General features: G+C 58.8%; 1 protein-coding gene across 3 annotated transcripts in view; it reads left to right on the top strand.

Annotated features, from left to right (window-relative positions):
• The window catches only part of EPHB2 (EPH receptor B2), a 269,656-nt gene that overhangs the window by 68,168 nt on the left and 181,149 nt on the right, over positions 1 to 20,339 (top strand). For all 3 annotated transcript variants that reach the window (XM_075906629.2, XM_075906628.2, XM_075906630.2), the window contains exon 2: positions 20,046 to 20,110. In XM_075906629.2, the coding sequence (XP_075762744.1) occupies positions 20,046 to 20,110 (65 nt within the window). The remainder of the gene's footprint in view (positions 1 to 20,045; positions 20,111 to 20,339) is intronic.

The following is a 20,339-nucleotide window of genomic DNA, read 5'->3' as shown; positions in this document are numbered from 1 at the left end:
CTAACACGGCTACGTTTCTATCACTATTCTACATGCAAAGAGAACGCTGGCTTTTGACGTTGATAGAACAAGAGCTTTTCGGAGGTCTTCTCCTCTCTTGTTTCAATAGCAGAGAGAATGAGGGGTTTGCCCGTATCAGCACAGAGATTGTCTTCCTGGATTCCCTCAGGCATTAGGGAATGTTATGAGTTGGCAGGAAAGGAGCCGCCCCACATTACGGCCCATTCCACCCGAGCACAGGCATCTTCGGTGGCATTCCTAGGACAGGTCCCTAGAGTGGACCTAGGCAGAGCTGCCATGTGGTCATCAGTTCATACATCACTCAGCAGGCTAGAGCGGATGCGGCTTTGGGAGCTGCAGTGTTGCACTGGGTGTTCTCCGACCCCGCCTCCAGGAGTTTGGCTAGGAGTCCACCTAATTCCAATGCACATGAGCAAGCACTCGAAGGGGTTACTTACCTGTAACTGTTGTTCTTCGAGATGTTGCTCATGTCCATTCAACCCCCCCTCCCCCATACCTCCCTTTCATCGGCATCTTTGGCGAGAAGGAATGGGGGGGAGGGGAGCAGGGGTACTATGCACCATTATGCCAGTGCCTCTCTAGGGGCCTACCTGCTGGCCCAACAGATACCACTGGGGGGAAAAGGCTCTGGAATCTGTGCATGCAGTGCACACGCACCTAATTCGAATGGACATGAGCAGCACATCTTGAAGAACAACAATTACAGGTAAGTAACCCTCATCCAGCAAGGGGCCTACCCCCTCCCTGATCACCCTCGTATTGCTAACGTGCCTGTAGAAACCTTTCTTGTTTCCTTTTACGTCCCTTGCTAGCTGCAATTCCCATTGGGCTTTCGCCTCCCTGATAACTCCCCTGCATTCTCGAGCAATAGTTATCCTCCTCCCTAGTCCCTGTCCCACGTTTCCACTTCTTGTCTGCTTCCTTTTTGTGTCTAAGCTCAACAGGGATTTCACTGCCAAGTCAAGTTGGTCGCCTACCATATTTGCTTTTCTTACTGTGCATCAGGATGGCTTGTTCCTGCGCCTTCAATAAGGCTTCTTTAAAATCCAGCCAGCTCTCCTGGGCTCCTTTCCCCTCTCGTTACATCCCAGGGGATCCTGCCCATCAGTTCCCTGAGGGAGTCTGTCTGCACCATATCTCCTTCTTATTGGAGTGCATAACAAAATTCATGTGGGGGGTGGAGCCAAGGGGTTCTGAGTGTGGGGGGGGGCTCAGTTGGGGTGCAGGAGTATGAAGGGTTCAGCTGGGAGTGCAGGTGCAGGCTCTAGGGTGGGGCTGGGATTCAGGGACTCGGGGTTGGGGCACAAGGGCTCTGGCTGGGGATGCAGGCTCTGGGGTAGAGCTGGACAGGAGGGGTTTAGGGGACAGGAGGGGGCTCCAGATTTGGGGAGGGCTTCAGGGGTTGGAGGTTGGGGTGCAAAAGGGGGTATAGGCTCTGGCCTGACGGTTTTTGCTTTGTGTGGCTGGGGATGAGGGCTTTGGGGTGCAGGAGGATGCTCAGGGCTGGGAGGGCTTGAAGGTGGGGTAAGTGACTGGATCTGCCCCCCACTTCATTGCTTTGTGCTCTGGGGAACTGGGATTTTTCATTGGCCTCCTACATGAGGTGGTCTGTGCTTGGAAGTGGAGGCAGGATGGGAAAGCGGAGCTGCCAGCCCTCGGGGAAGGGCCACGTTTCTCTCCTGCATGTCGGCGTGTCTAGGTGTGCGGAGAGCGCTCTGCCCTGGAATTAGTGCTGGGTTGGCACGCGGGGGCGCGTTATCCCGCGTGCGATTAGCGCTGGGGGCTGCTCAGAAGCATCGTGCAAAGGCCTGCGAGGGTTCTGTCGGGGTGTGAGGTTTGGTATTCGCGGTCCTGGGAGGGCCTGCCGCCTAGAGACCAGTGGAGCAGACAGGCCCTGGGGCATGTCAGTATGTCCAGGTTGGGGAGCTTGTTCTGCCCTGGCGGTGAGTGTGGTTCATGCGGAGATGTCACTTCAACTTCTCCAGAAGCCTCCTGTCTGGGACTGACACCCAGTCTGTGGGCCGTGTCCCCATCCCGACACAGCCCCTGCTGAGGAGTCCGCTGGAGAGAGGTGCGCTCAGCAGAGCGGCCATTCAATAGACACCTCGTTGGGTGAACGATGAGGAACGCTGGGGACCTGCCAGCCGAGGCCTCAGGCTTCCACAGGGTCTGGCCTGGGTCCAGGGTCTAACAGCTCTATTGACCCTCATGGAGGCCGATGAGCGGTTGGCTGCCAGGAATCTGGATAAATTGGAGAACTGGGCTGTAGACAACAAACCTAAATGGAGCAAAGACAAAGGGAAGGTGCCAACCAAATGCACAGATACAGAAGGGGGTGGAAGCAGCTCTGCTGGGAGAGGCCTTGGTGTTGTGGTGGATCAAAGCCTCCACTAGGGATGCAAAAGTCGGTTAAACGCTCTAAGTCTTTAACCATGCGGCTGGGGCCGGCCAGCCCACCGTGGGGGGATGCGGGTGGCGGCCGCTCCAGCCAGCTGAGGCTCGCAGCTGGAGGTGGGGTAAGCGCGCCGGTGAGGCTCATGCTTACTGCTGACAGGGTAACCGCTCGCCTCACCTTGCAAACAGAGCAAATGCAGGTTTTGGTTGCAGAGGTGGTGGGAGGCGACAGCCCTGCTCTGCCTGGGGCTGCATAGGCCTGGCTGGAGGCAGGGGTCTCGTTTTGGGCGCTGGTGCACTGGTTGTTCTCGTGACCCCATTGAAGACGATTGTTGGTGCCTGTGACCCAGAGTGTGGGCTCTGGGGTGTGGCTGGGGGCGAGGGGCTGAGGCAGGGGATTAGGGCCCGGGCTTCCCTCCAGCGGCTGTCAGCAGAGCAGCGGGGTTCTGACGCTCCTTCCCGCCCGCCTTCGGAAGCTGCGCCCTGGAAGCAGCCAGGGCGGGTCTGAGTCCCAGGCAGTGGCTCTGTGCGCTGCTCTCACATACAGGCACTGTCCCCCCAGCCAATGGGGGTGAGGAGCCAGTGCTCGGGGGCAGGGTAGCCTCCCACCTAGGACCTGGACCCACGGCCGGCCGCTTCTGGGGCGCAGTGAGGTCCATGGTGCCAGGACAGGCAGGAAGCTGCCTAGCAACCCCAACGAGTCACCTGGCACCCACAGCAAAGCAACCCAGTGCTGGACCGTGACCCGGCTGGTTTGGAGGAACAGGAGAGGATGCAGAGGAGAGCGCCGCAGGCTCTGCCAGTGCCAGATGTGCAGGGAATTCCTCTGGGGTCCTTGCAGCCACGCTGCTCTCCGCCAGACAGCGGCTCTGCCCAGGCCTTCGCCCCCTGCCCCAGACGTGCTTCGTGCCTGGCTCACGGGGGGCAGCTCATGCTCCCCAAAGCCGCCAGCAGGAAGGGAGGAGACCGCTGGGGAGAGTGGGGCCTGGCTGAGCTGTAACGGGCCTGAGGCTCATACCTCTGTCTGTCTCCGCGCTGCTATGGGGCTGTGGCTCATCTGCCTTGTGCAGCGCTGTGGGGGAAGAAGGGGGCAGGGGGCAGTGCCGTGGGGGCAGGGGGCAGTGCTGTGGGGGGAGAAGGGGGCAGCGCCGTGGGGAGATGGGGCAGCACTGTGGGGGGAGAAGGGAGCAGGGGGCAGTGCTGTTGGGGGAGAAGGGGGCAGCGCCGTGGGTGGCAGGGGGCAGTGCTGTTGGGGGAAGTGCCGTGGGGTCTGTTACGCAGGGAGACCGAGGCAGTGACAACCAGCTCCCTTTGGGGTCATCACTGTGCTTCTGTGGACGTGACAAACCATTCGGCTCCTGCAGGCTCTGATGCCACATGAGTGTGTGGGCACGGCCGGAGCAGCGCTGAGGCCTCTGCTTCCGCTCTTTGTGCAGGCCTCGCGTGGTGTGCGGGGGCTGGGACTAGGGATGTCAGACCCTTCACTGGTTAATCATTTAATCAAGGTCCTGCCCTGACCCCTGCCACGGCCCCAGGCCCCGCCACCCGGCCCCCTGGCTTCTGTGGGGTGGCTGGGCTGCTCTTCCCCGTTGCAGCTGGCCCCCCCATTGCAGTCAGTCGTCCCCGGGCTGGCAGAGCCCTCCGGAGTCATGGAGTCCAGCCCCCTGCCCCCAGCAGGACCAGCCCCGACTCAGTCAGCCCAGCTGGGCCAGGGCCAGGGTTGGAGATCCCACCCCACTAGCGTTAACTGGCAAAGGCTGGTTAACTGGTAAGCGTATGAGCAGGACAGTCTGCTCCCTGGTTAACTGTTTAGCATCCCTACTGAGAACAGGCTGCTCTGTGCCACGTCTCTGCAGTGGGGTGAGTGCGGTGCTGTCTCTCTCAGGCATGCCTCTCTCCTGCAGCGCAGGTCTCTCTGCCAGGGATTGGCAGGTGGATTTCTTGTGTGAGGTTGAGTGACCTTGGGCCAGTGACTTTTCATTGAGTTGCTGTTTGTGAGCATTGGCGTTGTAGGACTCTGCGTGGCTGGGAGCCAGCACCCAAGCAAGCACTGGGCCGTGGTATCCTGCAGCCTGGGGGAGAACCCGAGCAGGACTGTGCATGCACCCTGGCCGGCAAGCTTGCTCATGCGCTGCAGCTCGCTCCAAGGGAGGCTGCCTGGCTGGCAGGTGTGAGGTGCTCGTACGCATGGGGTGTACGCCCACACCTTCCCCAGTGGCTGGCCGTTCTGTCTGCAGCCAGTTTGGGTGGAGAAGAGCATCTTCATTTGCAGGTTGGAAGGAGACTGGGTCGCATGGTGCTTGCTGAGGTTTCGAGTTTAAGCCAGCGATTAAGAAGAGCTTAACCGAGAGAGCTAAAAATGAGCCTTGCTCAGTTCATCACTGGATGGCCTGGTGCATTTCCTGGACTTCACTGGAAGGCCTGGCCCACTTCCTCGGCAAGCCTGATGGCGTTTCTCCTTCTCGCACGTTTCCAGAGGGTTGGGCCGAGCCCCAGCAATTGGCCCCCCCATCCCATCACTGCAGGTCTGACCCAGCTCATGCTGTCAGGGAGTTTTCCCTCTAGTCTGTCCAAACGTCCCCTTTTAACTCTGTCCCCATGACTCCTAGTTCTGCCTTGCGTGGCAACCCAAGCAGTTCCCCTCTCTCCATGGCACTGGCATCAGACATGTCCCTGAGCCTGTCGCCATGCCTTCCTTGCCCCGGGGTAGGTGCTCTGGGAAGGGTTACCTTTTGGTCCTCCTGCATACGATATTTGTCATTAAAAATGTGCTGGTGTGTTGTCCATCCCCATCGGCCAGGAAGTAACGTGCCCCCTCGCCCTGGTGTGTGGACATGGCTTGTATCCCTACACTAGGCCTAGAATGAGTCCAGGAGCGCCTCTCCCCCCGGCTACGCACACTGGTCACAGGAAGCCTGGCCTGAGTACCTGAGTGCTGGAGAAGCAGAACTGACGCGCTGGGGGCTGCTAGTCCTTTCCGGCTGCAGCGTGCCGGCCAGGAAACGGCTGCAGGGCAGCAGAGAGGGACGCTCCTTGTTTCCAACCCAGCTAAAGGAGCATTTTCCACTTTTCTTTCTGTCTTCCTCCGAGTCCTTTCTTATTGACTGGCCCCCGGATTTACGGGGTGCCCCAGTTTCCTCCTCCCAGGACTGATTCTCGGCATGGGGCCAGCAGGCTCTGGATCAGGCCCTTCTGGCACTTCACCTACTTCAGCAGGCCGAGGGAGCTTGCTCTGGGCAGTAAGCAGCCGAGCAGTTCTGGGCTATGCAGAGAGGAGGAGGTGGAACAGCGCAGGCCCCGTCTTAGCAGCCTTCCGCCTGCCATGGGACTGGCTCTCCCTTTCCCCATTGCCCTGGCAAGGGCAGCTTTGCGTGACCCCTGGCTCTGCCAGGTGGCCGCCTGTGAAGCCGCACAACCATGGAGGAGCGTTCTTCTCAAGAAACCCCTCTCCTTTGGCAGTTCTGTGCAGGCCTGGCCCGGCCCAGTTCTGTGTGCCATGCCCCTTGCACAAGCCTGCAAAGCAAGGAGACAAACGGCGAAGGCAGCCTGGAGACAGACTCCCCATGCTCCTGCCCAGAGAGAGCTTGTCACTGGCACAGCCCCCGTGCCTGACAGCCCAAACTCTACCTCGAGCAATGGCCGCCCTTCAACTCGCCCTAAGTCCTCCCACTCGCTGCACACTCCCGAGCTCTCAGGCCTATGAAAGATCCATAGCCGGGCAGGTGCTGGGACATCCCAAGTGCGGGCTGGGTGGAAGGATAGCTCGTTATTTTTTGGGGCTGGGTCCGCCAGAGACTCCGAATGCTCCTTCCTTCTAGCGTGGGGGCTTCTCTGTCCTTAAACACCAGGAAAGACCAAGCCTTTTGATGGATGTAGCTTCTCTTGGAATCCACGTTAGGGCTGCAGAGATGGGACACAGCACCAAGCACCTTGCCCTGGGCCCAGGACCGGCACCTAAAAAGGACCCTCCACAGCGGGGCTCCCAAAACCTTGACCTGGTGACTATCTCATGCCCCAGTGCACTCATGTAAGGTGGCCAAGCCTCCATTACGAACATAGGAACGGCCACGCTGGATCAGACCAACGGTCCATCCAGCCAGTATCCTGTCTGCCCACAGTGGCCAATGCCAGATGCCCCAGAGGGAGGGATCACAACAGGTAATCCTCACGTGATCCCTCCCCTGTCACCCAGCCCCAGACAAACAGAGGCCAGGGACACCGTTCCTACCCAGCCTGGCTAATAGCCATTGATGGACCCAACCTCCATGAATCTATCTAGCTCTTTTTCGAACCCTGTTGAAGTTCTAGCCTTCACCACATCCTCTGGCAAGGAGTTCCACAGGTTGACTGTGCTGAGTGAAGAAAAACTTCCTTTTGTTTGTTTTAAACCTGCTGTCTATTAATTACATTTGGTGACCCCTAGTTCTTATATTGTGGGAATAAGTAAATAACTTTTCCTTATTCATGTTTTCCACACCTGTCGTGATTTTCTAGCCCTCTATCATATCTCCCCTTAGGGTACGTCTAGACTACATGCCTCTGTCGCCAGAGGCATGTAGATTAGGCTACCAGACATAGTAAAATGAAGCGGCGATTTAAATAATTGCCGCTTCATTTAAATTTACATGGCTGCTGTGCTGAGCCGACAAACAGCTGATCAGCTGTTTGTCGGCTCAGCGCAATAGTCTGGATGCGCGGGTGTCGACATCAAAGGTATTTGTCGACCACCCAGGTAAGCCTCCTGGGATGACAAATACCTTTGATGTCGCCACCCGCACGTCCAGACTATTGCGCTGAGCCGACAAACAGCTAATCAGCTGTTTGTCGGCTCAGCGTGGCAGCCATGTAAATTTAAATGAAGCGTCGATTATTTAAATCGCCGCTTCATTTTACTATGTCTTGTAGCCTAATCTACATGCCTCTGGCGACAGGGGCATGTAGTCTAGACGTACCCTTAGTCTCTTTTCTAAGTTGAAACGTCTTTTTCATCTCTCTTCATATGGGACCTGTACCAAACCCCTCATCATTTGTGTTGCCCGTTTCTGAGCCTTTTCCAATGCCGATATTGTTGGCACCATTGCACCTGTGGTGACACTAGGGATGTGACTGGTAACTGAGTGTCACCCCAAACCTGGCTGGAGCAGCCCTCGTGTGTGTGTGTGGGGGGGGGGGGGGAGCTCCCTCATTGCATTGGTTTACTTAGCGTTTAGCCAGTTATATAACTAAACAGGATTTTACATCTGTAGTCTCTGTGCCCTCCGCTGACAGGTATCAGACAGGCTGTTTCATGCAGATCGAGCGCTCTGTAAAATGCACACGTCCCCTCAGCAGTGCCCCCCTCACACTGCGGAATGCACACCTGACCCCTCCGGCTACTTGTGCACGTTCCCTAGGGCCATGCAGAATGGGAAGCGACTGTCGAGGAAGGACACCTCGGAAAGTGAGTTGGGGTCAGAGCCACCCACAAGCTAAAGATGAGTCAGCAGTGTGACACTGGCACAACGCTCAGAGCAGCAAGGCTACCCCCTGCAATATATTAACAGGAGGGTTGCAGGCAGGACACGAGAAGTGATTGCTTCGGAGTGGCTCTCGTTAGGCCCCAACTGGAGTCTTGTGTCCAGCTCTGAGTGCCACGTTTCAGGAAAGATGTGGAGAAAGTCCAGAGAAGAGCAACAGGAATGATGGAAGGTCTAGAGAACAGGAGCGCCGAGAGCATTCTGAAAGAACGGGGCTTGTTTAGTCTAGAAAAGAGAAGACTGAGATGGGAGCTGATAGTTTTCAAGTACCTAATAGGCAAGGAAGGATTAGATTGGACATTAGGAAAACTGTGCCGTGAGTTACCCGATTAAACAAGCGCTCCGCCAATGAACCGTTTTGACTCCGCTTCTGCTGCCCGGCCCTTCTGCATCCGCAAACATGGATTCCCCCTCTGCAGCCGGGCCTGTTCCAGTCCAGAGTGGCTGGCTGCCGCCGGAGCTCTCTGCCGAGGGTTGGTTAGCTGGCAAGTATACTGGTGAGCCTCATGCTTACTGGTTAGTAGTTGAACGTCCCTACTGTCAGGGTGGTTAAGCACAGGAAGAAATTGCCTGAGGGGGCTTGTGGAATCTGCGTCGTTGGAGATTTTTTCAGAGCGAGTGAGACAGACACGTGCTGGGGTGGGCTAGACAGCTCTGGGGCTTGCTATGAGGTCCCTTCCAGCCCTGAACTTCTACGCGCAAGCCCAGCCGGTTCATGCGAGCGCCTTTCTGCATGCAGCCTGCCGCCTCCTTTGCTAATACCCAGAGCACCCATGTCACGTTGTGCCCTAGGATCAGTACTCCCATTGGGCTCGGGGCGCACGCTTCTGGAATCACTGGCCTAACTATTGATGCTGCCTGCAGCCTGGGTTTTTGTTCCTGTTAGTACAGAAGGAGAAACCGAGGCACAAGGGGTGAGGGTGGGGCTCATCCAGCATCAACCAGCACGTGTGGCAGAGCTGGGAGCAGGCTCTGGACTCCCAAGCGGAGCCTGTGAGGCCCAGCTGTGGCTGTGTTGCCGTAGCACCGTGCACGGAGGCTGGGTTTGCTCGGGGCTGCTTTCAGGCAGGAGCTCTGGAGCTGAGAGGGAAGCCATAGGAGGGAGCGAACCGGCTGGTATGAGACTGACTCTCTTGCCGAAGCAGGGGCTGCGCACAGGGAGCGGCAGAGCTGCCCAGGGCCTCGCCCTTCTCTGCCCGGCCGTTGCCAGGCTCTGCCCCAGGCCAGGAGCAGTGTGTGGAGAAGGAAGCAGCGGTCGGGTGCGGGGCAGCCCAGCCCAGCTCTGTGTGGCTGCTCCTAGGGGAGAGCCAGAAGCTAGTGTGAGAGATGAAGCCCAGATGCAGTAGAGCCACTGAGCTGATGTGCGTAGAGGAAGAAACCCCCCAGCGAGTGCAGCAGCCCCCTCAGGCCCAGCATGGCGCCCTGCACGAGGCATCCTCAGCAGCTAGAGCCCAAGCCCGCGCCCCTTGCAACGCTTCCGCTGACTTGAGGCAGGAGGAGCAGACCTGGGACCAATCAAAACAAGCAGGAAGCGAGTCCAAGAGCTGAAGGCCTCTGAGCGGGGAGCCGTGCTGGAGCCGTAAAGCCGGGGTCCCTGGCCTCTTTACGCCCGAGATCACTTTGAATGGAAGTGCAATCCAGGGTCTGCCTCGGCCCCAAATCCCCCTGCCCCGCCCCTCACTCCCCCATTCTTCCTCCCTTTCACCAGGCAGGGGCAGAGGGTTGGGGTGCAGGCTCTGGTCTTGGGCTAAGGCATTTGGAGTGTGAGGGGCTCTGAGCTGAGCCTGGGGCAGGGAGTTGTGGTGCAGGAGGGGGTTCGTGGCTGGGGCAGGGGGTTGGGATTCTGGCTCTAGCTGGGCCCCGCTGACCTCAGGTGGCTCCTGGGTGGTGGGGCAGTGGCTCACCCCTCCCTAAAGCAGCCAGCAAACCCCTCCAGAATGTGCCCCGTGCCCCATCTCTGCTCTGGGAGCAGGGCTGCCAGGTGTCCGGGTTTGAACCGGACAGTCCAGTATTTGAGCTTTCTGGCCAGGAAACAAGTTGAGACACTAGAACTGGGGGGATTTTCTAACCCAGCTGGGGTGCAGATCGCGATGGAATGGCGAGTGTGTCCAGCAGTTTTGTTGAAACCATCTGGCAACCCTAGTGGGGCTCCCTCCCCCACCCCCTCTTCTCCCTCCCCTGCCCTGCCCTGCGAGGAGTCTTGCGGGGGGCGGGGCAGCTCCAAGGCAGAGGGCAGGAGCGGCAGGGCAGTGTGGGAGGGGCAACTGAAGTGCTGGCACTTGACAGCCTCCTGGCCAAACCAGCCAGGGTCACCAAGATCTGCCGGTAGAGCCCGATGGACTGGTGGGTGAGCACTGCCAGAGGGAGTCCGGGTGGGCCGGGGAGCTCTGGCGCCGTGAAGCCGGAGGCAGAGGCTGTTACTGGTTAAGGGTATCCGCGCCCTGTGCCCAGCGACAGTGGTAACTCTTCTCTCCCTCTGGGCCAAGCAGATAGCCTGGGTGCCCCACCTTCTCCTCAGGCTGGGGCCCTGAGCCCTTCTCTTGATGCCCTACAGCCTGAGGAGAGCCCCTCCCCATCCTGACAAGGGCCACCGCTCTGCAGGGACAGGCCCGGGCCTGGCACTTAGGGGCCATGGAGCATTGTTGCAGGCCTGAGCTCAGAGCCTTGCGTCTAGTTCTGCCCTTGGTGCTTTCCAGGTCGGTGCCCCCGCTGCCTGCTCTCTGCTGCCCCCGAGCAAGCATTGCCGCCTGCCCGTGCAGCCTGGCGCCGCCGCGTGTTCCTGGGCCGGGGGGCAGGACCAGGGGGTGAGGATCCCATTCCAGATAAGTTTTCACTCTCCTTTGCCCGATCGATCTCTCCCCCTCTTGGAGGCGAAGTGGATCCCCGAGCCGAAATCCCAGACAGCCTGCAGCCCCGGGCGCAACGTAGCCTGCTATTCCTCTGCTGCCAGGCCGGCGGGGAGCATTGGGTTTCAGCTTGTGCCGCTGGCCCCAGGCCAGGCAAAGCAAAGCGCGGCCTTGCAGCGAGAAGACGGGAGGCTGCCATCGGGTTTGCAAGAGCCGCTTGGCTCTGGCGGGTGAAATATTCTACTGGGCCCCGGTAAAGTGCAGTAAAGGGGCTTTTCAGCTGCAAGGAGGCGGAACGTATCTGCAGCAACGTTGCTAGGCTGGGCCAGAAGCCTTTCTCATTAGCTGCCCCTTGGGGGTGGGAGTTCTTGGCTGTGCACAGTCCGGCTGGGAGCGCCTTATTCGCCTGGACCGCCACCCGCTGGGAGATCAGTGCTCTGCCGAGAAGAAAAGGCCTGAGTCCCCGCTGCAGCTCTGCTTATCCCAAAGGGAAGGGAGCTGGTATCCGGCCCATCTGTCCCTGGGGAACTTACCACATTTATGGGGCTGGCCCATGAGCTCTGGTGCCTCCTTTAAAGCCCCAGCTGCTGGAGTCCTGGTACTCCGAGAGCCTTGCCTCGGACTTTTCCAAACAAGGAAGTGCCCAGCCCTCCAGCTGTGGAGAAAAGCTTGGACCCCCCCCAATCCACAGAGCAAAGGGCAAGAGCTCTGGGTGTTTTGTTTCGCAGCCCCCACGAGCCCTCAGCCAATCTCGTGCTGTGGGGGCCCAGCTAGCGATAACGAGCACTTGGCGTAGGCAGCGCGGCACTGGGCTATGCCGAGGGCAGCTTTGGACCTGCCCCTCCTAAGAGCAGGGCGCCCCCTCCCCGCACACCTGCAGCTGTTCTGGGTGTTACAGCTCTTGCTAACCGGTTGCTGGTTTGAATTAGGGATGTTAAATATCGGCTAATTGAGTAGTCAAGTAACCTCATGAATTCTTACCGGTTAGTCGACTGTTCTCCAGGCCCTGGGGCAGAGCCGGCAGCCAGTGTGCTCCGGCCCCACTCCTCAGGAGCCAAGCTCCCCTTGCAGACTGGCCGCACGAGGTGGCAGCAGCCTCTGTCTGAGCTCCCAGGCCCAGCGTGAACCGGACCTGAGCCGGGCTGCCTGCCTGCCCGCCCAGCTCCTAATACACTTTCAATGCAGAGCTGCAGCAGGGTAGGTTCCAGGACTGAGCCGGCTGCTGGTGGGGTGGAGGAATGCGTGTCGTCTCTAGCATTAACCTGTCAGCTCTTGCTTATCGGGTCATCGACTGCACTGTTACATCCCCAGTTTGAATGTGCTCAGGCCTGCTCCGGGCTGACCTGTGCTGTGGCAGCGTGGGCCCGTGGCTCCCGGGGCAGGCCCCGCTGAGAAGGGAGCATCACGAGGGCCATTCCCCTACAATTCAAAGCCAGCCACCAGTGCCCGTCCGCCCGCACCGAGGTCTTGGCGTTGGGCTGGGAGCTGTTGGCGCTGCTGGGGAGTGGCAGGGCAGGTGTGGCTCACTGGCCGCCCTCTACTGTGCAGGCTGCAATGCTCCCAGGGCTGAGCTGCCAGCCATTGCAAGTGAGAACACGCTGTGGATGGACTGGAAGGGGAGCTACTTACCCTGCAGCTCTCCTCCCGCAGGGAGCCCTAAGAAGCAGCCGCAGGGAGGTGGGGCGGAGGGGAAGAAGGGATTAGGAATGTGAGAGAAGTAGAGGAGCGAACTCCAGCTGTTTGCGTCTGGACCCAAGCACGTGGGCGTGGGAATGAGAAGGGGTTGTCACAACTGTTGAGAAACACAGGAGCAGGGCCTCGGGCTCCGGGAGCAAGGCCGTAGTGCACACACCTCCTGGGGGCATGCTCGGGGCCGTGCTCCGGTGGTGCAGACCTGCAGGGAGTTCTGGCTGAGCAGTGGCAATCGCGCCGTGGCTGTCCCTACCGCAATGTGCCATGTGGCCCCCGGCCAGCCCCCCAGCAGTGGGCGGAAAGCTGCTTGTTGAAAGCTTCTTTGGAGTAAGGCGAGGCCGCGGGGAGCGGGCGTGCTCTGTGGGAAGGCGTCCAGAGTTGTGTCTCCGCGCTCTGAACGGCTGCGGATTTGTTTATCCTGCCGGGCGCAGCGTGAGGCTGCCGGAGGGAAGAAGCAAACAACATTGATAAAACGCTGCTGCTGTGAGAGGAGTTTCCTGAGCTGCAGTTCTCACCAGCCACCGGCGATGGGCCAACAGCCAGACCCCTGCTGCTCCCCGCAGGCCCGCGTTGTGCCCGGCTCTAGCTCTGCCCAGGCCATGCGCCGTGGCATTCAGGTGCCATCAAAGCCTCGGGGCTGCCCTGGGCCTTCGCTCTTCTGGGACTGCCTGGTGGTAGCTGGCTGCGTTGGGGAAGGAGGAGCAGAGCAGCCAGTCTCGGGCCGGGGCAGTCGAGCTGTGAGAAATAGTGATAGAGATGTAGCCGTGTTAGTCTGGGGTAGCTGAAGCAAAATGCAGGGCTATGGAGCACTTTAAAGACTAACAAGATGGTTTATTAGATGATGAGCTTTCGTGGGCCAGACCCACTTCCTCAGATCAAGAAAACCAACAATAGAACACCACTTGTCATCACCTACAACCCCCAACTTAAACCTGTCCAACACATTATCAATAAACTACAGCCTATATTGGAACAGGATACCATACTCAAAGAGGCTCTGGGAGACAGACCCATAGTCTCCTATAGACAACCACCTAACCTCAAGATGATTCTTACCAACCACCACAGGACATACCACACTAATACCAACCCTGGTACCTTCCCTTGAGACAAACCCCGTTGCCAGCTTTGTCCACATATTCACTCTGCTGATACCATTATTGGACCTAACCAAGTGAGTTATAAGATCAAGAACACATATTCCTGCGCATCCAGAAATATAATCTACGCTATCATGTGCCGAAAGTGTCCGTCTGCTATGTACATTGGACAAACATCTCAGACACTTCGCCAAAGGATTAATGCCCACAAAACAGATATCAGACAAGATCACAAAGAGAAAACAGTTTCTTGCCATTTTAACCAGAAAGGACACTCTCTCAATGACTTAACCACCTGCATTCTGCTACGAAGACCTTTTACATCTGCACTTGAAAGGGAATCCTCTGAACTGTCATTCATGTTAAAATTCGACACTTTCCAACAAGGACTTAACAAACATTTGAACTTTCTCACCCATTACCAAGATAGTTTCCCCAATTATCACCTCTAATACCATTAACTCACAAACATCCCACTCTCCCCACCTCTAATATCATCAATTCACAGACACTTACCTTCCTTCCTCCCCTCCCCCCCTGCATCCCCCTCCTGTTCTGCAATGCGATTTGTCCTTTTCATATGTGTTCATTTTTTTTTTAATTGTATCCTTTGGTATATATGGTTGTGACTATTTTCTTCCACTATTTGATCTGAGGAAGTGGGTCTGGCCCACGAAAGCTCATCATCTAATAAACCATCTTGTTAGTCTTTAAAGTGCTACATTGAGCTGTGAGGAGGCGAAGGCCATTCTGCTGTTGCGGTGGAAGTCGCGCATTGCTTAGCGCTGTCATGCTTCCAGCCAGTTATTCTGGCCCGCACGGCCTGTGCCTCCCCAGGGAGGCGTGGGACTTGGTACCACGCAACATTATAACGAAACATACAGAGACCCACCCGCCTTACGTGGCTTCAGCTGGAGAAGGGGTAGATCTCAAAATGCGACTGTAAACACCAGTTTCAAGGGGCGATTCCAGTGGGGTGCTGCAGGGATCAGCTCCTGGCCCTCCACTAGTAACGTGTTTAGCAGTGACCCGGAGGAATACATAAAATCCTCATTGATCCAGTTTGCAGATAACACACAATTCGAGGGAGGGGAACTAGTGCAGATGAGAAGATACTGCTACAGGGTGAGCTGGGTGCAAGCAAACTGTGTATTTGAATATGGCAACGTGTGTAGGAGCAAGGCCTGCAGGCGGGGGGTGCTGGGAAGCAGTGAGTCTGAAACGACTTGGGGGCCGTGGCCGATAACCAGCTGTGGCCTGGTTGTGGGCTCTGCTGATCAGCTGGGTGGCATTGGGATGTCTGCTCAGCAGCCGCCCGGCTGCCAGGGAACGCGGGTTGTGCTGGAGCCTCCGTTGCTGACTCGGGCTGGTTTCCGCACAGACCTGCTCTCCCAATGCTGGGGGGGGAGGTTCAGAGGCCGAGTGCTGGCGGGGTCGAGGTGACTGGTGTTAATGGCACAGTGCCCCTTTCACTGCAGCTATGCAGACCCCCCGCCCCCCACGCTGGCTGCGGGGTTTGCTCCCTTAGTTACCTGGCAAGAGTCCAGCAGAAGGTGGCTTCTCAAGGATTGTTTCCCACGTGATGGCTCAGGCTCTGCGGAGGGATCTGCCCCCTATGCTGTCTCGGCGCATGGTAGCCTGCCATCTAGCATACTCAGCGGGTCGTCCCGTGGGGAGCTGGCAGTGGGTGCAGTAATGACTGAGCCGTGGTTCTAGCGCCGTGGTCTCCGAGTGGTTCTGAAGCAGTCGTCCCTGCAGCCAACTGGCCGTGAACACCATGGCTGTAGCCCAGCGCTGCGGGGTTTCCCTCTGTGGGTCGGATGATGGCCTGAAATCATTGGCCACCCACATGGCTGCTGCTAGCTGCTTTCAGCCGTAGTGTGGCCAGGGCTGCGAAGGCAGAACCGTTCTGGCTCGCTGGATGTGCTTGTAATTTCCTGTCCCTTTCCCCAGCTGTCCTGTCACACTCCTTTCTTTATTGTTCAGCGTTCCTTCACTCGCAGGGACGCCCAGTGCTCTAAGGGCCGCGGTGAAGGGAGGGTACCTGGTCTGTTCTGCAAACATGGAGATTTTTATCCACGTTGCTAGAGCTGAACAAAAAGCGACTCCCAAGGCTGCTGTGTCATGAACACGGTGGGCTCCCTCTGCAGTGTTCGTCCTTCCTCTGCTGGGCTCAGGCAGTGCATGCAGGAAAGTCAATGTGCCAATTTCCAAGCAGAGTAAGTTTCTCCTTGCAGCCAGTAAAACTAGCAGCTCCGCACTGTGGTTGCTGTCCAGCCGCCAGGTACCAGCTGCGGCCCAGTGGAGGGATGGACCCAGGGCACACGGGCAGTGTAGCTGCTTCAGAACCTGCAGCAGGAAAAGACCCGTCACTGTTTCCCCTTGAGCCTTTGTTCCTGGGCCGCTCTCCCTCCGCTCCGCAACGTGCGTCGCTCAGAACTAGCAGCAGCCAGGAGCCCCGAGCTGTAGGGCTGCCTAAATCCAGGCCGCCCGCCCCATCCTGGAAGCAAATGCCCTGGCAGGGGCTTTCTAGCTTGCAAGGCTGGTTAGAGAGGCTAGGGCCGGCCCTCAATGTTTTGGCACCTGAGGCGGGGAGCTCAAATGTTGCCCCCATGCCCCTCGCTTGGGCCAAAACTTTGAAAGGTCTCAATTCTGCCTTCTTCATGGTCTCCTGTGCCACCATCCCTGTGCACCTAGAGCAGAGAGGATGCATCTGCACCAGCAGCGCACACAGTGTTCTACACTCTGGGTCCTCGGGGCACCCCCCACAGTCTGGCACCTGAAGCGACCCTCTCAGTTTGCCTCGTGGTAGGGCCGGCCCCGAGTGAGGCCCATCCCATGGCCCCGAGCTTCTACGGCCTCCCCTCTGCAGGAGCTGTGCACGCGGGCTGACGGTCTGGCAGGGGCCAAGCCTGAGGAAAGCTGGACCGGTCAGCACTCAGCGGCAGGGAGCGAGGCCCAGTGCCCACTCAGCTCAGCCTGTGTCTGCTCCAGTGCTGCAATGCTCCCGCTTGCACTGGCCCGCCCACTCTAGCACCTTATTCCCAGGGCTCGGTGGCTCTGCACCTGGCTGCCACTCCCCCAGGGCAAGCCAAGTGCCGGGTGAGGCTGTAGCACGAAGCGCCCCCTCGCCAGCTACGCTCTGGTTCCTGGAGGACGGCTGCCAACTGCCTCCCCTTCTGCGCGGCTCCTCCCACCCCTGGCTGGGGCAGAGTGCGCCGGGGAGCCCAGGAAAGGAGGGTTCCTGCAATGACTCCCCACGCAGCACCGCGTGTCTGTGCTGCCCTTCGGAGCAATGGCACCGGCTGGGTGGGGGTAGGATGGGGCGTGACAGTCGCTCTGGGCGGGCGGTGGTACGAAGGAGGTAATGGCTGCTGGCTTCCTTTGACAAAAGTCACAGGCTGCGTCTCCTTTCCAATGCCCAGCTGGCCCAGGCTGAGCATGGCACCAAGCCCCGGAGAAGGTTCCGGCGTGGCTGGAGCCGTCTGCCGGGTCACTTCCCGGCCCTGGGTAGCCTGAGGGGGTCGGGAGGATGAGATTCCCGGGCTCTGGTTCGTGTGTCGCTGCATCCGGCTCCTGAGCTCCTCAACAGCTCCACTTTGTGTGCGCCGCACGGAGGCCCATGGCTCAGGGCTAGGGAAAGGCTCTAATCCAGGTGGGCAATCGTTTGTGATGGGGGCTACTCGAGATTTGGTAAGTGGCCAAGGACTGCACTGTATGAAGGGCTGTACTGTCCGGGATGGAGGCGGGTGCAGAAGGGAGCTCGGGTAGGGGTTGCAGTGCAGGAGGGGTGTGGGGTCTGAGAGGAAGTTTGGGTGAAGGAGGGGGTTGTGACCTGGGAGAAGGAGGTGCGGAGGGTTTGGATGGTGGCCTGGGGGAGGGAGTTGGGGGAAGGGAGGTGGGGGAGATGGCAGAGGCAGGCTCTGGCCAGGAGGCTCTTTAGGCACCTCCCAGCCAGCAACCCTGCAGGACCTTGCGGCAGGATCCCTGCCTGCTGCAGTTGCAGGCTGCTGAGAATGGCTGGCTGCTCCCTGGGGCCGTCTGCTCTTGGGACTGGGGGTGAGGAAGGCTTTGCACGCTGCCCTGCCGCCCAGCAAAATCTCTCAACTCCCATTGGCTGCTTCCCCCCAGCAGCTGGAGCCGAGAGCCACAGTGTGGAGCCTGGCGCTTCTCTTAAGCGGGTGGCTGCTCTGTGCCTGAGGGTGCCGGCAGGGTGGCCAGCGGGTTGGATAGCTGGCCTGCCTCTGGTCTAATCCCTTCCATAGCTGCAAACCTCAGTGCATCCTTAGACATGGACTTTCCGCCATGCGCTGTCACATGGGACTGTCGGGGGCTCGCGAGAGGATTGGGGGGCATTTTCCCCCCACACCCGTTTTCAGGCAATTATAGAGTTTTCTGCAAACAAGTCTCGTTTGGGCAGCTGGTTCCAAGAAGGCTGCTCGCTAGTTACGATGCAGCCTTTGGAGGAAGCATCAGACTCTCCCTCAACCCGGCCTCCATGCGGGCTTTGAAGTTGGAGGAGATGTAGTATAGAGATAACACGGTTAAAACATTTTTCCCAATTCATTTTAACATGAAAGTTGAGCTCCCCTCAAAGTCACAAGATTCAGGCGAAACAGGCAGGCCAAGAACAAACCCTGCGACCCGTCAGTGCTCACCAGAGGACTTTTCCAGAGAAGAAATCCTTGTCAGTTCTGTCTCACTGGGAACCCCCGTCGCCAGGGTACGCTCTGGACGCGCTCAGTTCTGGTGCCAGGGTTGTGCGTATCTCGTGAAGCTGTAGGATCGCTAGCTGTCTCCTACAAAGGGTATTAAGGAGAAATGGCCCCAAACCCCCCAAAACCCTGAAGCATAAAATTCTGTCAGGCATGTGACACGTGCCAGATTTTCCTTTTCTGTGAGGGGTCCTACCGCACTCCATCCCTTCCCCCGAGGCACCACTGTCTTCTGTCTTCTCCTTCTGTCCGTCTGCCTCCTCCCCTGGCCTGCTGGCCGCTCGCCCAGTTCCTCCCTCAGCCGCCAAGTAGCTGTGGCTGACGAGTGCTGAGCACTGCCTGTGGTGTGTCCCAGCCCCGGAGCACCAGCAGAGTCAAGGCACAGGGCATGTGGCATGCTCTTCCAGCAAGGCTTCCAGAAGCCAATGGCAGCAGCATGGTCTCTGGTCCCCTGTGCTGGCCTCGTGGGCCTGAGCCCCACACTCTTCCTCACTGGGGCATCTCCCCATTGCAGCCTCAGGCTCCTCCCCGCCGGGAGCGCTGCAGCCGCGTGCCTGGCACATCCGCCAGCCCGGCCCCTGCCCTGGCCGGGGGCTCACGCGTGGCACTGTGTGCAGGCTGGGCAGGTCCATCTCACAAGGCTCCACGTGCACCTGAGCCTGGCCTCCTCCTCAGCAAGAGCAGCAAAAATCAAAGGGATTCAGTGTTAAAAACCCAGCCTGCCCTTTTGGCGAAAGCCCAGTGACCCGCGTCGACCCTCGCAGCTCCACAGGCCGTGCGCATGGGGCTGGCCGTACGTGAGCGCAGTTCGGTGTGGCAGAGCCTGGAGGGGGTGCAGGGGTCTGCAGGGTCCTGGCTCCCCCCTTCTGCAGCCTCCGGGGAGGCTCTTGAGTGGGCTGCAGCAGTGTCCCCCCGTGTCCCGCCCAGTGTGGATATTTCTAACCCGGGCAAAACAGTGCTGTTTCCTAGCCGGATTCAGAGAACTGGCCGGGCTGTTTTCTCTGGAACGTGCCAGAGCCCCTTGGCAAGGGACAGTGCAGACCGAGCCATTCAGCTGTGGCAGAGTGTGCAAGTGAGCAATGCATCAGGCAGCCTTGCCGCTCCACATGGAGTAAAACCCTGTCTGTTCGCTCCAGTGTTGACTGGCTGCCTTGGGCCGCAGCAGGGAGGGGAGCGTAAGTAACATTGCAGAACTGCACATGGGAGCAAGGCAGACCGGGGAGGGGCCCAGGGGCCACTCTAGCCATAGGTAGACTAAGCAGCTGCCTTGGGCCACAGATGTGGCTCCACCGCCCCTCTGCCATGACAAAGGGCGGTGAGCCCGGTGCCAGGCCCAGTGCCACTCACTCACATCTGGCTCAGCTGCCCTAGCGGGGGCGGGGGCAGCACCGCAAGCTTGCCTCGCCCACCAGAGTGTGAGGGGCCGTTGTCTGCCCCTCTGGATCGGCCGCTATCAGCTCATGCAAGAAGCTGACTGGCTCCCAGCCCCGTGGTCCTGAGGGAGATTGGCTGGCCTGGACTTGGGGCCAAGGGCCCACTGAGGGCAACGGGCCGGCTCTCCGTGACTTTCGTCAGTGCTGGATCCAGCTCCTCGTGAGAGCCGGCTGAACCCCGGCTCTGCCTGCCAAGGCTCTCGGAGGCCCCCAGGGTGTGTGGATGGCGGGGCGGGTCCGGACCCTGCAGAGCTCACACAGAGCTGCCCACTGAGTTTGCTTCCCAGTTGTCTCCCCTTGACAGCTCTTTTTTGCAATCTCCCTGCAGAAACACTCATGGACTCCACCACGGCGACGGCCGAGCTGGGCTGGACAGTGCATCCTCCCTCTGGGGTGAGTTCTCCGTTCTTGGGACGTGGGCCCTTCCTCCACGGGGCTCCAGGGAGCAGGGGCTAGGGGGCAGTGGGCCGATGGGCAGCACTAGGTGTTACTGTTCAACAAGGTCACCAAAACGGGTTTGCAAAAATGTCTCCTCCCCCCCCCCCCCGCCCGCCCACATTCAAGTTCCTGAATGTCGAGAATTTGAATTTTTGTATAAGGAGAAACATTTTAGAAAGCATCT

Source organism: Pelodiscus sinensis, chromosome 24 (genome assembly GCF_052426305.1).
Source record: "Pelodiscus sinensis isolate ZL-2025 chromosome 24, ASM5242630v1, whole genome shotgun sequence".
In the NCBI taxonomy this organism is placed as follows: Eukaryota; Metazoa; Chordata; order Testudines; family Trionychidae; genus Pelodiscus; species Pelodiscus sinensis.
The sequence above is the reverse complement of the archived record's forward strand: the minus strand, read 5'-3'. Positions and strand labels throughout refer to the sequence as shown.